Raw genomic sequence first — 14,323 nt, 5'->3', positions numbered from 1 at the left:
ATATCTCACAATTTATGAGTCAGTTTCTTTTGCATAGTTTTTGAGTTCACGTTGAAAATCACAATGATTGACCTATCAAACGGAGCCTTAATTACTAATTGAATTATCATTCTTTTGCACAGGTTTTGAGTTAGCGTTGGAAATCACAAGAATTGGTCTACCAAATGGAGCCTTAATTGCTAATTGAATTATCATGCTTTTTTAAAAAAAATTCAACGTTTCGGTTAACATTTTGATTGACCAAAACAGAAGAAAAACTGATCGTGTAACTAGTGATATCGTTACTGAATTGTTACAGACCCTATTTATCAATGATGAAAAATATCCTTTACCCAGGTGCACTTTAGAGCATTCCCATTTGTTTCCGTAAAACCTCATCTGTCCATAAACTATCGCTTAACCCGTACAGATTCTATCCAAAACACACATGCATTGGTGTCTGTTACGAATACGTATAATACCAATAATCGTTAATTACTCAACAACTCTAGCAACATTTTAGTTGATCTGAAACATGAAACATTAATATTATATTCAGTTTTGGTGAGACTTGTAAAGACATGTGCTGAAATAATATCTTCAAAGTATTTGATTTTATCCGTTAAAACTATCAAATATAATATTTAATCTTTATTAAAATATTAAAATCTATGCAATATATTGTGTTACTATTATATTATTTTTATTAATATTAATTATTTTGTCTAAAATTTTAAAAAACTATAATATATTGTGTTAATATTTTAATTGTTACTTGAAATTATATAATGATGAACATTATTTACACCCTATTTTTTATTAAATACACTCCATTAACCCTTTAAAAACACACTAGAGTGAGGTATATTGAGTAAAAAAAGGGTCCAAATAATGTTATCTTATATAATATACATAAAGAATAATAAAATAAGAAGAAATTAATATTTTAATGTTGTAGAGATTTGGAACAATAATTGTTGAATATAAAATCGGTAAACTATCAAAAAGTGGTCTTTTATAGATAAGATAGAGAATTTGAGATACCAATGGGAATGCTCGTAGAGCAATATCGTGTCAAAGCGTGAGAAGACTTTGCTCGTGATTCGTACTTCCCTTGTCCAATACATTACCTAACATTGTCAGTCCTACAATCTTGACCGTCCGTGTGTCAAGTCCACCGCCCGGGTCATAATTTCACAGCCAAGCCCTGTGATCCCCTAAATGCCCCTGACTTGCCGTCAAATTTCCACTCTCCACTCTTTTGCTTGAGCAGAGATTAGTTCACATTGTCCGAACTTCGCAACTCCAAAACTAGGGTTCTCTCCGGCGACAGTAAACAATGGTGGAGCCGGCGACGCACGACCGCGATGAGGAACTCTCTTTGTTGTCCCTGCAAAGCAATGGAGACCACTCCTGGCGGTTGAACTTCGACGGGTTTCAGTTATCGGCGGAGCACACAGAGAATAAGCCTCCTCCTGGACTCCAGGACTGCCTAGGGGTATTAGGTAACTTCACATTTCCGTCTTCTATTTTTGTATCATCTGCGCTCGAAATCTATTTCTTTCTATCTTTTGTCCGGTTTTCTTTTGGTAATTTACATGGTTTTAGGGATATTATATTTTATGCTGTATTTGGTTTGCGGGAGGGAATTCGCTAATATTTTGTTTTGTTTTATTATACTTTTTTTTTTCTTTATGTGAATCACCAAGATAGGGACAGTCTATGGAAATTCCGTTAAAGGTGATTGATCACTTTGTATTGTACAAAGGCCAGTAAGGATTTGATCCGGTTTGCTGCAGAAAGACAGATGATGATGGAGTTTTAGTTTCTATTATTTGCCATCTTACAAGTGCATTTGAGCCTTAAATTTGCATTCCTTGGTTCAAGATGGTATGGTGGAATAAATGGCAGTACGGGGTTGGAAGGCTTTGCCATATAGATATAGTTGCCATTGAAGTTAAGTATTTCCTTATTGAATTCAGTGTAAACAAATGCATTTGAGTCATAAAAGTGGACTCACTAGTTTAAATTTTTTTGGCTGAAGACTAAAGACATTGTTCAGTTGTGCGATGGGACGATGTGTTTCCTCTGTGGGTTTTATGTTACTTTTAAGTTTATGTTTAGGGATGGCAACGGGTCGGGTATCCTTCCAATTAGGAAATACCAAATCCGTTTCCATTTAAGATACTCTATACCAAAACCGTTCCAAAACCATTTAAATTTCCAAACCCGGAACCGTTTCATAACCGTTTACCATCGGCTACCCGTTTACCATTTAACTTTTAATATTTTTATTTTTTTCTTTGATGATTATATTAATATAAATTAATATTGAGTATGGTTTATATTAATTATGATTTTATAATTCAAATTAGTCTAATTTATAGTTTTATTAGTATGCTTCTATAAAATATATATGCTTTAATATGCTTTATCTGTTATAATTTAGTATCCTACCTTTATAGATGATTTATAATATTATTACTATAATAAATCTTTTTATTAAACGGTTCGGGTACCCTAAACCCGGCATCAAAAACCAAACCCGACCCTAAACCATGACGGGTTTGAAAATCAAAACCAAAACCGTTTCCAAAACCTATAGGATCGGTTTTCAGGTTTTAAATGGATTGGGTACCCTACAGATATTGCTCAGATCGGTTTTTTTTGCCATCCCTATTTATGTTTCATGAGGAAATGTTTATCTTTTGATTCTTCAGTTGATAGATGGAAATTGGACTCTTCTATCTAGTTTTGTGACTCGACTCTTTGGCTGCTTGGTTTCTTTTTCTGCTCTTCAGTATTTGATAAAACTTTATGCTTTTAAGATTACTAGTTGTTTCTTTTTGCGCACAGATGCTTTTATGATTTTTAGGCATATGCAAGTACACAGACCTGTTTAGTGTAAGCTTTATGGTTTCTGTGTGGACCCTTGTTGAAAAAGAAGTGTTTAATTGTTTTTCATACTGGATAATGAGTGTCATTATAAGACTTATGATTATTTCAATATTTGAAAACTGGCTGGATATCTCATATTGAATTTATGGACTATGATCAGATGTGCTGATATATATGCTGCTTATTGTGGCACTTCATCTGTGTTTTACACTTCAAAATCAGTCGCATTGGAGGTTAGATTTGAAAAGTGTTTCAGTACCTTTGATTGTATCTTTTGGCTTGAATTGTTGCGTGCCTGCTGGTAGCTTACATTGTCATAGTCTTCTAGTAATAATTTGCGACTAACATGCAAATGAATTGCATGAGTCCTACTCCAATCTCAATTTTTTGCTTGACGGTATTAGGCCCTGAAGATAATGTTGCAGTGTACTATCAACAGCAAGTAGAAATGCTTGAGGGCTTTAATGAAATGGATGCCTTGTCAGAGCGTGGTTTTGTTCCAGGAATGTCAAAGGTCTATTTCCATTATGCACTCTGGTCCTCTGAGAAAATATAAGTGCATTAATGGGTGGCTTTAACTGAGATCCATGTTATAATTATCGCAGGAAGAGCGGGAAAACTTGGCCAGAAGTGAGACACTTGCCATTAGATTATCAAATGTTGCAAATATGGTTCTTTTTGCTGCTAAAGTTTATGCATCTGTCAGAAGTGGCTCATTAGCGATCATTGCATCTACATTGGACTCTCTTCTTGATCTTCTATCAGGCTTCATCCTATGGTTTACTGCATTCTCCATGCAAACACATAATCCTTATCAGTACCCCATTGGAAAGAAACGTATGCAGCCATTGGTCAGTCATCATTCTATTTTATTGTTTTTTATAGTCTGGCTGCCATATTTCTAGACTCTACTATACGTGTGATAGTATGTTAATATGCTTACATACTAAGAGAAATAATGTGAATGCTGTACCTTAATGCACGTTTGAACTCTTTTCCTGAATGTATTTTGACTTGTTATCTTTCACTGATAAAGCTTTTTAGTGTCATCCACACTCCACAATACCACATTTTGGTTAACAATATCAACTGTGGTGACTGATCTGCATGCTCATCAGATTTTCATTAAGAGAATATCATTCTTTTTTCCAAGACCCCCTTCTTTTTTACTTAATTTATTGGAATTACTAATTAGTAATGCTTCTTTACACCTGATTGCTAACATCAGTCAACTCTAGCACGAATTCACCAAGTGGTGTTGAAATTTGTTCCAGTCATATTTTGGTATTTCTTCTTTCCTGTTGTGGTATTCCCTTTTCCAGTTACTGTTGTGACTTTTGAGGAAATAAGTTTTAGTTTGCCTTTGTGCTTTCTGTCCTGAAGAGGCAGAGACTTAGAAATTAGGCTATTTCTCTATTAAGGATCTGAATACGCTCTGTTGGGATTGAATTGCCTTTTAGTTGTTATGAACTAGTAAATTGTGGTGTAATGTTAATCCATGAGTCTTGAATCATATGCAGGGGATCCTTGTTTTTGCATCTGTCATGGCAACTCTAGGACTTCAGATAATCTTGGAGTCGGTGCGCACAATGGTATCTGACGTAAGTTGTTCCTGGCTTACATAGTTAATATCTTGAAATTGCCTTCTAATACTGGTGAATGTTACATTTAACCACAAGATGAGAAATGTCTCTTACATCCTGTCTTATGTTACCCATTCCAGGAGAAAGAATTTAACCTTACTAAAGAGCAAGAACGCTGGGTTGTGGGCATTATGCTCTCAGTAACCCTGGTAAAACTCGTCCTGGTTGTCTACTGCCGCTCTTTCACAAATGAAATTGTCAAAGCTTATGCCCAGGATCACTTTTTTGATGTTATTACCAACATTATTGGCCTCATTGCTGCGCTTCTTGCTAATTACATTGCTGATTGGATAGACCCTGTTGGAGCTACCATTGTGAGCTCTTCATCTCTTTTGCTTCATTTTATATTTATCTTATGATGAAGATGCAAATTAGAATCACTATATCATGAATATTTAGGTGGTGAGATCTGTTAAGCATATGAGATATGACATTATTATGGTACTTTAATCATCTGATGCCCCAGTGAATGTGCTAGCTGCTTCCCAGTTGCGATAAATTTTGTTGTGGTTGTAATCTTCAGTCTTCCGAAGTTGACACCATCAAATTGAGATATAGGAGATGCTGGTTTAAGTCTTCTTAATTATCATCCTGCTGTTCACCCTTGTCTACTTGTATTTAATCATGTTGTCTTGTTCTTGCTGCAGCTTGCTTTGTACACCATCCGAACATGGTCAATGACAGTATTGGAAAATGTGAATTCCCTTGTTGGAAGATCGGCTACTCCAGATTTTCTTCAAAAACTCACATACCTCTGTTGGAACCACCACAAGGCCATTAGACACATTGACACAGTCCGGGCTTACACATTTGGGTCACACTATTTTGTTGAGGTTGACATTGTCTTGCCTGCAAGCATGCCATTGCAAGAGGCTCATGACATAGGTGAGTCCTTACAGGAGAAGCTTGAGCTACTGCCGGAGATAGAGCGTGCCTTTGTTCATCTTGATTACGAGTACACCCACAAACCCGAGCATGCTCAGTCATATTAAAGACAGGGAAATATGATGTTCCCATGGTTGTATTACCCAAAAAAGATATATCATTTGTTGGACACAGGTTATGATGAAAATTGTATGCAAGCTTTATAGAGCTAGGTTTTCCTGCATTTGCTTGTGCAATCTGGTTCTGAGTAAGTAGGCCTATTGATCACTGCCCTTGTCCGAAGTGGCCTTCAGAATGGTGTCTAGGGCTTGTTGCTTGAACTCCATGATTTCCTTATCATGGCTCACATTCTAGTAGGTTATGTATTGTGGTCACTGGTCAGTGTTTTGGTCTAGAGGGTCCGGAAGGGAGAACATTTCAAGATCATTTCAAGATTGTTAGGTTTACTTGACCATTGACAATGATTGACAAGGATTGTTTGGTATTTGGCGTTGAGGAGGTCCCTTGGATCCCACATCGCTTAAAAAGTGGGAGGCTGGTCTAGGTGGGGTGAATAAAGTGCAAGAGAATAGACTTCTCAAATTGCCTTAAACTAATGAGTAAGGAAAACAAAGTGAGTGGTGAGAACTGCTCGCCGCGCCAATCCATGTGCGCATGAATTTGTGGAGGGGTTATAGGTTGGCCGAGTGTTGATGCTGCTTACTTTGCAGAACTCACTCGAGCGGGCCTCCCAATGACCCACCCCCAATACCTAGTTATTAAAACTCACTCATGCGGGCCTCCCAATGGCCCACTCCCAATACCTAGTTATCACCCACCCCCAATACCTAGTTATCAAAACTCACTCATGCCGTAGGGATGGCAAAATAAACCTATCCGAGTGCTATTTACAGGGTATCCGATCTGTTTAAAATTCAAAAACCGATCCTATAGGTTTTGGAAACGGTTTTGGTTTTCAAACCCGTCATGGTTTAGGGTCGAGTTTGGTTTTTGATGTCCGGTTTAGGGTACCCGAACCGTATAATAAAAAGATTCATTATAGTAATAATATTATAAATAATCTATAAAGGTATACTACTATGATATTAAATTATAACATGATAAAACATATTAAAACGTATATATTTATAAAACCATACTAATAAAACTATAAATTAGACTAATTTGAATAAGAAAATCATAATTAATATAAATCATACTCAATATTAATTTATATTAATATTATCATCAAAGAAAAAAATAAAAATATTAAAAGTTAAATGGTAAACGGGTACCCGATGCTAAACGGTTATGAAACGGTTCCAGGTTTGGAAATTTAAATGGTTTTTTAAATGATTTTGGAACGGTTTTGGTATAGAGTATCCTAAATGGAAGGGTACCCGATCTGTTGCCATTCCTACTCATGCATGCGGGCCTCCTAAAAGATGTGCTTAGTTATCTTTTTTGCAGAACAAACTCGTGTGGGCCTCCTAATGGCCCATCCCCAATCCCCCAATATCTAGTAATCAAAATTAAAAGATGTGCCCCCAATACCCCCAATATCTAGTTATGAAAATTAAAATATGTACTGAGTTATCAAAATTGAAAGATGTGCGGACCTACTAATGGCTCACCCTCAAGACCTAGTTATCAAAATTAAAAGATATACCTAACTATCAAAATTAAAAGACGCACACAAAGCAGTACCAAGTTTATCAAAATCAATCAATACTGTTTATCAAAATCAATCAATATTAACCATAAATAGATTCAATATTATAAGGGAAGGGCTAGTTATACTTTTCATCATGGGAAGGGTTAATTATACTTTTCATCATCGACAAAATAAGGATTGCTCATTTTAGCACTCAAATATTTTTTGTTACAAAGTCATCACCCATTGATTTAAAATGAGATTTCAGGGATTCGATCAGATTTGCTACAGTAACTAGCAGGAATCCTGCTAATGTGGCATTTAGTCAAGAAAGCTTATGTGGCAAAAAAGTACTTATATATATTTCCATGTAAGTCTCCAAAATTCCCAATGTACCTCTTTTCTCTTTGTCATGAAACTACATATTGATACAGATACAGCTTGTGAAGAAATTTAATAAAAGGAAAAATGACTTGAAATTGAAATTCCAGAGCTTTGGTCACCAAATGAAGGAAGCAATGGTTGCCACGAAGCTCACACATCCGTAGCTTGGAGAAAGAGCTCGACCACCAAAGCTCGGACTCGCGAAGAAGCTTGCGCATCTGAATCTTCGCCTCACTACTAGTTAGGGCTTTGACACTTTTACTTCTAATTCTTTTTCTTTTTTTTTTTTAATTTCAGAGTACAGCTTATGTGGCTTCTAGCTTAGGTCGCTTTCAATTTTATTTTAATTTTATTTAAATTTGCATATGTGTCAGCACTTAAGCACCTCGTCTTTTATTGCAATCGTACAAGTAACACTATGGGAGGAATGACCTCGACTAGACTGAGTCTGTTTGGCAAATATGAGCGAGACTTAAGACTCGGATTGGAGTGATGTATCTTTAGCAAGTCTAAGCGAGGCTAGGCCATGGATTGGAATGAATCCTCTTTCGAAAATCTTATTCGAGATTGGTCATCGGATTGGAATGATGCCTCTTTGGTAATTTTGTTCGAGGTAAGACCTCGTCTTGGGATGATCTCTCATTGGCCTGTCTACGTGAGGTTGGACCTCGTCGTGGGGTGCTGCGTCATGGCCATATATATACGAGGTTAGATACGAGGTCAAACCTTATCAGACCCGCTCCATATGGTCGAACTCACTCCATAGTCGGACCCGCTCCATAGCATGAGTGTTAAGATGGGGGAGACGAGAAACTAAGAATATTTTTTAGATAATACGAGCGGGCCCAAATAGGGTTCAAAGTGCACAATGCTTTAGCTAGACTGAAATGTCAGGGTAAGAAAATCCGATTTCTACATCCACACTTATAATACAAACATAAGCGTCACATATATCGTTCAATCCTTATTTGTGTGTCAGAGTGTGTATAAAAGGCAAGAGAGTCGAAAATATTAAACTGCCTTAAACTAATGAGTATGGAAAACAAAACGAGTGGTGAGAGTTGCTCACAGCACCAAGTCATGTGCGAATGAATTTGTGGAGGGGTTATAGGCTGGCCGAGTGGAGACGCTACTAACTTTGCAGAACTTACTCTGTGCAGGCCTCCCAATGGACCACCCCTAACACCTAGTTATCAAAATTAAAAGACGTACACAAAAATTTTTCATACTAAAATATATAGATTGTCACAAATTTTGACCTAGATTAAATCTTTTTTCCCAATTATTTAAAACACTAAAACTGGAAGCATACATCTCATCAGAGAATCCTTGTCTTGTTCTTCTTTTGTTTTCATATGTTTCTAGATAACCAAACCAATTCATCCTTGTCAACACAATGATTTTATAGTGGTTCGGAGCACTCTCCTACGTCCACTCCCTAAGCACCCTTGCTTAGGAGTTCAATCCACTAGGGGTGTGGTTTTCACAAGAGCTCCACAAAACTCAATACACCAAGGGTTTCAAGAACTCACTCAAACTCACCAAGGGTTTCAAGAACTCCCTCAAACTCGACCTCAACAAGGTTTGTGCCCAACAAGGGGACTTTTACAAATATGGTTCAAATGAGTTCTCACAAGAATAGCACTAAGCTAATGATATGTGGAACTCTCTCAATACAACGAATATTACCCACGGGTAGGATAAGAATTTTGAGTATGAGAGGTTAGAAAGAACGACGATGGATATAACTATAGGCACATGACTTGAAGAACTTTGAAAGAGAATAAGAGAAGAAAGAATCGGCTAGCAGCCTAGCACAAGTTCTTAATCTCTCATTAGATGCACGGCAAGACTATATAGAATAGCAATAAGTTCTCTCAGACTTCTCCCTTGATGCATGCCTCAATTAATAATGAGAGACAAGGATTTGTCTCCAATTGTAAGGGTTACTTGAATTTCTTCTTGTGACTGAGTCTTGGCTCCATAGAATCATGAGAATTATTTAAGAATGATCCCTCTTTGAAATTGAGATTTCGGTCACTTAATGTAGTAGAGAAGATACCTTGAAAATCAGCTCTTCATAAAATAGGAAACTTGTTGTAGATTTTCTCTTCAAACTTGTATATCAAAGTCGGCACATAGGGCATCATCAAAGGCACGAAAATCATCTCCCTTTTAACATGGAAATCTCCTTGATTCTCCATTGCATAATTGGAAGCAAGATCGGCTGGTCTTCTCTCTAATAATGGAAACAGTCATTCATGATTTTCCTTGATTCTTCTTGTGTTAATTTTCTCTCCATTTGCATTCTTAACTGCCATGATTCTAGGTCTTGAAAAGATGGAAATTCCTCCTTTTTAATGTAGAGAAATCGGCTCCTTCTTTATTTGGTAAGAAAATCATCTTGGTAATCTTCAAGAAGTCTCCAATGTCAAATCTCTTCATAATGCAAGTAGATAATCTCCTTGGCATAGTATCTTCAAGGAATTTCGTCCAAGCATGTAAGGAAACAAATCAAGTTGAAATAATCCTCAAGAAGTCTTCTCTTTTGATTTCAAAATTCAAACGGCTGGCTCCTTTTAATCCCTTCAAAATTGGCTACACGAATATGGCAAGTAAAGCTTCTCCTTAACTCTTCAAGATACCTCCACGTCTCCAAAATTAATAAGGCAATAGAATCAATTTTAGTGCACGCATAGACCATGTAAGGTAAGTCTAACTTCAATGGTTGTTGAATTAAATAATCTCTAGATGAAGCTTGATCAACTCCACTTCAATAAATATAACTCAAGCCAACTTAACACTTTTCATAAATTGGTTGAACTTTCCAACTTTAGAACAACCTCTTCTAGTGGATTTAGCAAGGTGCTTAGGTGTTTCTTAGGAAGCCCTAGGTCTTCCAAGACCATTCTTGGACTGCTGGAAATATATATATTCAAACTAAACCTGAAACAATCTCAAAAATGCTTGTAAGCTCGTTTGAGCTTTATGCATGAAACTTATGTTAGTTACGTTCAAATAATCCACCTTTTAGCATGTATAGCATTATAAGCATAAGCATTTAGCTCATGAATCATTGAGTTAAGATATAATTATAATTCACACTCAAGATCATGTATTCAAAGTATGATTTGAGAACAAATTGATGCACGATCAATTCAGAATATTCAATATGTATTTTGACAAGTAATCATCAAAACATGCTTTCTCACATTTTAATACATATTCAAGTCAATCATGCTCATACATATTTTGACACGTAATCATCAAAAACACAATGTTAACCTAGACACTAAGTCTTGGTCCAACAACATGTTCTTAATCAGCACACATGTTAGACATTGAGAACCAAGACAAGCTCGATAAGGAGCCTGGGGAGGTAATCAAATCGGCTCCCCCTCTCAAGGTCGGGGAGAAGAGAATGCTCGGAGCTTCCAGCCTCAAGAAGAGGCTCATATTATAAAATTATTTCCAATTTATTTATTTATTTATTTAAATCAATTACAACTTAAATGCATAATACCCCATACACGTAATTTACACATCAATTTTGACACCATATATGCTACCAGCAAACACCTATCAACATTTCAGGAACCATATCTGCTACCATTTATTGCCACCATTTATTTTCTACAATATATGTTACTGTCAAAATTGTATACCAAATACACCCATAGTAAATTTATTAAATGTATAAGATGATTGTAATGACTCCCGCTTTGAAAATCTCTTGCAAGTTGGGTTTCTTCTTTTCATTCAAACTGTCAAAGATATCAACAAAATCTTTGATATCTTTGACAAATGAACAAAATCTTTGAATTTGTCAAAGATATCTACAAAATATCAATGATATCTTTGACAAATCAACAAAATCTTTGAATTTGTCAAAGATATCAACATCTTTGATTTACTTTATTGACATTATTTTTCTTACTTTTCCTTTCTAACGCCTATATAAAGGCATGTTGTACACAATCAAGATATAGTGAAAAATATAGATCCTTTCACTTCTCTAACATGGTATCGGAGCCTTGGTAATCACTATCCCATTTCATATCAGTTTCTCACCTTCAAATTCTATTTCATCTTTCTTGCCTACTGCAGTCCTTTCTTTCGTCATTCCTTGATCTGGTTGTTATTTTTGCACCTGTTTATTGCAATTATGGACAAATCAGATATCTCTCAACCCATCAACATTGTGTTAGATGGGCGTAACTACGTTTTATGGGCACAAGCCATGTGCAGCTTTCTCAAGGGTAGGAGACTTTGGCGATATGTCACTGGTGATTTCATTCTACCTACACAATCCCAAGATGAAGCTGATGATAAGTTTGCTGAACGTTTAGAAACTTGGGATAGCAAAAATCATCAAATCATCACTTGGTTTCGTAATACTTCAGTATCCTCCATCAATCTTCACTTTGGTCGATTTGATACTGCCAAAACTCTCTGGGATCATCTTGCTCATCGTTACACTGCCACCGATCTCTCTCATCAATATCAGATAATTCAGAATCTCAATCAGCTACGTCAACAATCCGGACAAACTGTCACTGACTTTCACTCTCAAATGCAGTTTCTCTGGGATCAACTCACTCCTACTGAACCAGTCTGGAAGAATACTGAAGATGCCAAAGCTTTTACCACATATAAAGACCATCGCCGGCTGATTCAATTTCTTATGGCCCTACAAGATATTTTTGAGCCTACTCGTGCAGCCTTACTTCATCAGAAGCCATTACCCACTCTTGATCAAGCCCTTGATGATCTTGTTTCTGAAGAAACACGGCTCTCGATCCGTCAACCACGACATCTCGACACAGTACTTGCCACTCCTCAGGTACACCAAACAAAGAAAGCTGACACTTCTTCAAAGTGTCGATATTGTCATCTATCTGGTCATATGATACTTACATGTCCAACTCGCAAATGTCGCATATGTCGCAAAATTGGACCAAGACACTATGAACAAGATTGTCCCAGCAAAGGTGGATCAACTCAGGGCACTCATTCCAGAACACATCTTTCCGCTGCCACAACTGATCATACTGCACAGGAGAGTCCTGAACATGTACCCACAACCACTCAATTGACCAGTGATCTTGAGTCACTACTTCGTCAATTCCTTTCTAACTCTGGTAACCATTCTATTTCAGCATCCACCACTGTGTCAGGTAAATCATCATCATGGTTCTTTGACTCAGCATGTTGCAATCATATGACTGCTGACTCTACTCTTTTCACTTCCACACACTCTTCTTCGCATTTGCCATCTATACAAACTGCCAATGGTTCAAGGATAAAAGCTAGTCATATTGGGCACATATCTACTCCAAACCTATCAGTGTCCAATACATTTCTTATTCCACAACTCACTTTGAACCTGTTATCCGTTGGTCAGTTATGTGAACTTGGTCTTAATATTCTATTTACTCCTTCTGGCTGTTCTGTACAGGATCCGAAGACGGGACAGACGCTTGGGACAGGCCGTAAAGTTGGGCGACTGTATGAGCTCATCTCTTTGCACCCCTTGCATCCTACTCTCCCGTGTCATGAGTTCGCTGCATCCACAGTTCCAGCTTCCTCTTTGAGTCTCTGGCATTCTCGATTGGGTCATGCTTCTGTTAGTCGTATTCAGTCTCTTGTTTCTCATGGTCATTTGGGAATTGTTTCTAATAATCATTTTGATTGTTTAACTTGTCCTCTAGCTAAACAATCTGCTTTATCGTTCAATAATAGTGATTCTGTTTCTCATGCACCTTTTGACCTTGTGCACTCTGACATTTGGGGACCTTCTCCTACTGCTTCTATGGGGGGATCCAAATATTTTGTAATTTTTGTCGATGATTACTCTCGTTTTACATGGATCTATCTCATGAAAACTCGTTCTGAATTTACTACAATCTATCATGAATTTTCTCAGATGATTAAAACTCAGTTTTCATGTCCTATTAAAACTTTTCGCACTGATAATGCCATGGAATATAAGGATTCTAAATTCTTAACCATTTTACATGACCATGGCACTATTTGTCAGCGTTCTTGTCCAGGTACTTCCCAACAAAATGGAAGAGCCGAACGTAAACATCGACACATATTAGATACTGTTCGGGCTCTCCTTATCTCTGCCTCTTGTCCTGCACGTTTTTGGGGTGAAGCAGCTCTCACTGCTGTGTTTACCATCAATCGGATTCCTTCATCAGTCATTGGTAATCAATCGCCTTATGAACGTCTTTATGGGTCTGTTCCTAACTACAATTTACTCAAAGTATTTGGATGTGTTTGTTTTGTTCTCCTTCAACCACATGAACACACTAAATTAGAACCTCGTACTCGTCTTTGCTGTTTTCTTGGGTATGGGATAGAACATAAAGGTTATAGATGTTGGGATCCTATCTCCAAACGACTTCGCATTTCTCGTCATGTCGTATTTCTGGAAAACACTTTGTTCTCCTCAGTATCACATTTCTTATCTCTTCCTTCTCCCACTAACATGGTTGATCTATTTCCTGATGAACCATCTCCCTCTGAGTCTCATACAGGTGACACTCAAATTACTTTGCCTGCTCCTGAACTGTCTTCCTTGTCTGATGGATCTACTGCAGACACTACCAGTTCCCCTACTCTTCGACGCTCTACCCGGGTAAGAGAACTTCCTATTAAACTTCGTGATTTTCAGTGTTTTGCCACTACTCTTACCTTATATGAGCCTCAGTTCTATTCGGAGGCCAAATCTAATCCTGTTTGGCAACAAGCTATGTCTGAAGAATTGCAGGCACTTGAGCAATCTCATACTTGGGATCTTGTTTCTCTCCCACCAGATAAGTCTGCTATTGGTTGCAAATGGGTTTACAAAATAAAAACCAAGTCTGATGGTTCTATTGAGCGATACAAAGCC

The 14,323-nt window shown here is 37.1% G+C and overlaps 1 protein-coding gene and 2 non-coding genes across 3 annotated transcripts; all 3 read left to right on the top strand.

The window, feature by feature from the left end:
* The first annotated feature begins 1,028 nt into the window (after nt 1-1,028).
* On the top strand, nt 1,029-5,628 carry LOC120004844 (metal tolerance protein 11). The gene is made up of 7 exons (XM_038854167.1): nt 1,029-1,170; nt 1,222-1,484; nt 3,282-3,391; nt 3,483-3,728; nt 4,398-4,478; nt 4,601-4,834; nt 5,168-5,628. Exons 2-7 carry the CDS (start codon nt 1,319-1,321, stop codon nt 5,510-5,512), a joined length of 1,182 nt encoding a protein of 393 aa, XP_038710095.1. The 5' UTR covers nt 1,029-1,170; nt 1,222-1,318; the 3' UTR covers nt 5,513-5,628.
* A 359-nt stretch (nt 5,629-5,987) lies between these two features.
* On the top strand, nt 5,988-6,137 carry LOC120006731. Its single transcript, XR_005470077.1, has one exon. It is a non-coding gene; the product is annotated as a U12 minor spliceosomal RNA (small nuclear RNA).
* A 2,301-nt stretch (nt 6,138-8,438) lies between these two features.
* LOC120006732 lies at nt 8,439-8,590 on the top strand. Its single transcript, XR_005470078.1, has one exon. It is a non-coding gene; the product is annotated as a U12 minor spliceosomal RNA (small nuclear RNA).
* The last annotated feature ends 5,733 nt before the right edge of the window (nt 8,591-14,323 follow it).

This window comes from Tripterygium wilfordii, chromosome 9 (genome assembly GCF_013401445.1).
Source record: "Tripterygium wilfordii isolate XIE 37 chromosome 9, ASM1340144v1, whole genome shotgun sequence".
Lineage (NCBI taxonomy): Eukaryota > Viridiplantae > Streptophyta > Magnoliopsida > Celastrales > Celastraceae > Tripterygium > Tripterygium wilfordii.
This window is presented reverse-complemented; position numbering and strand designations above follow the sequence as displayed.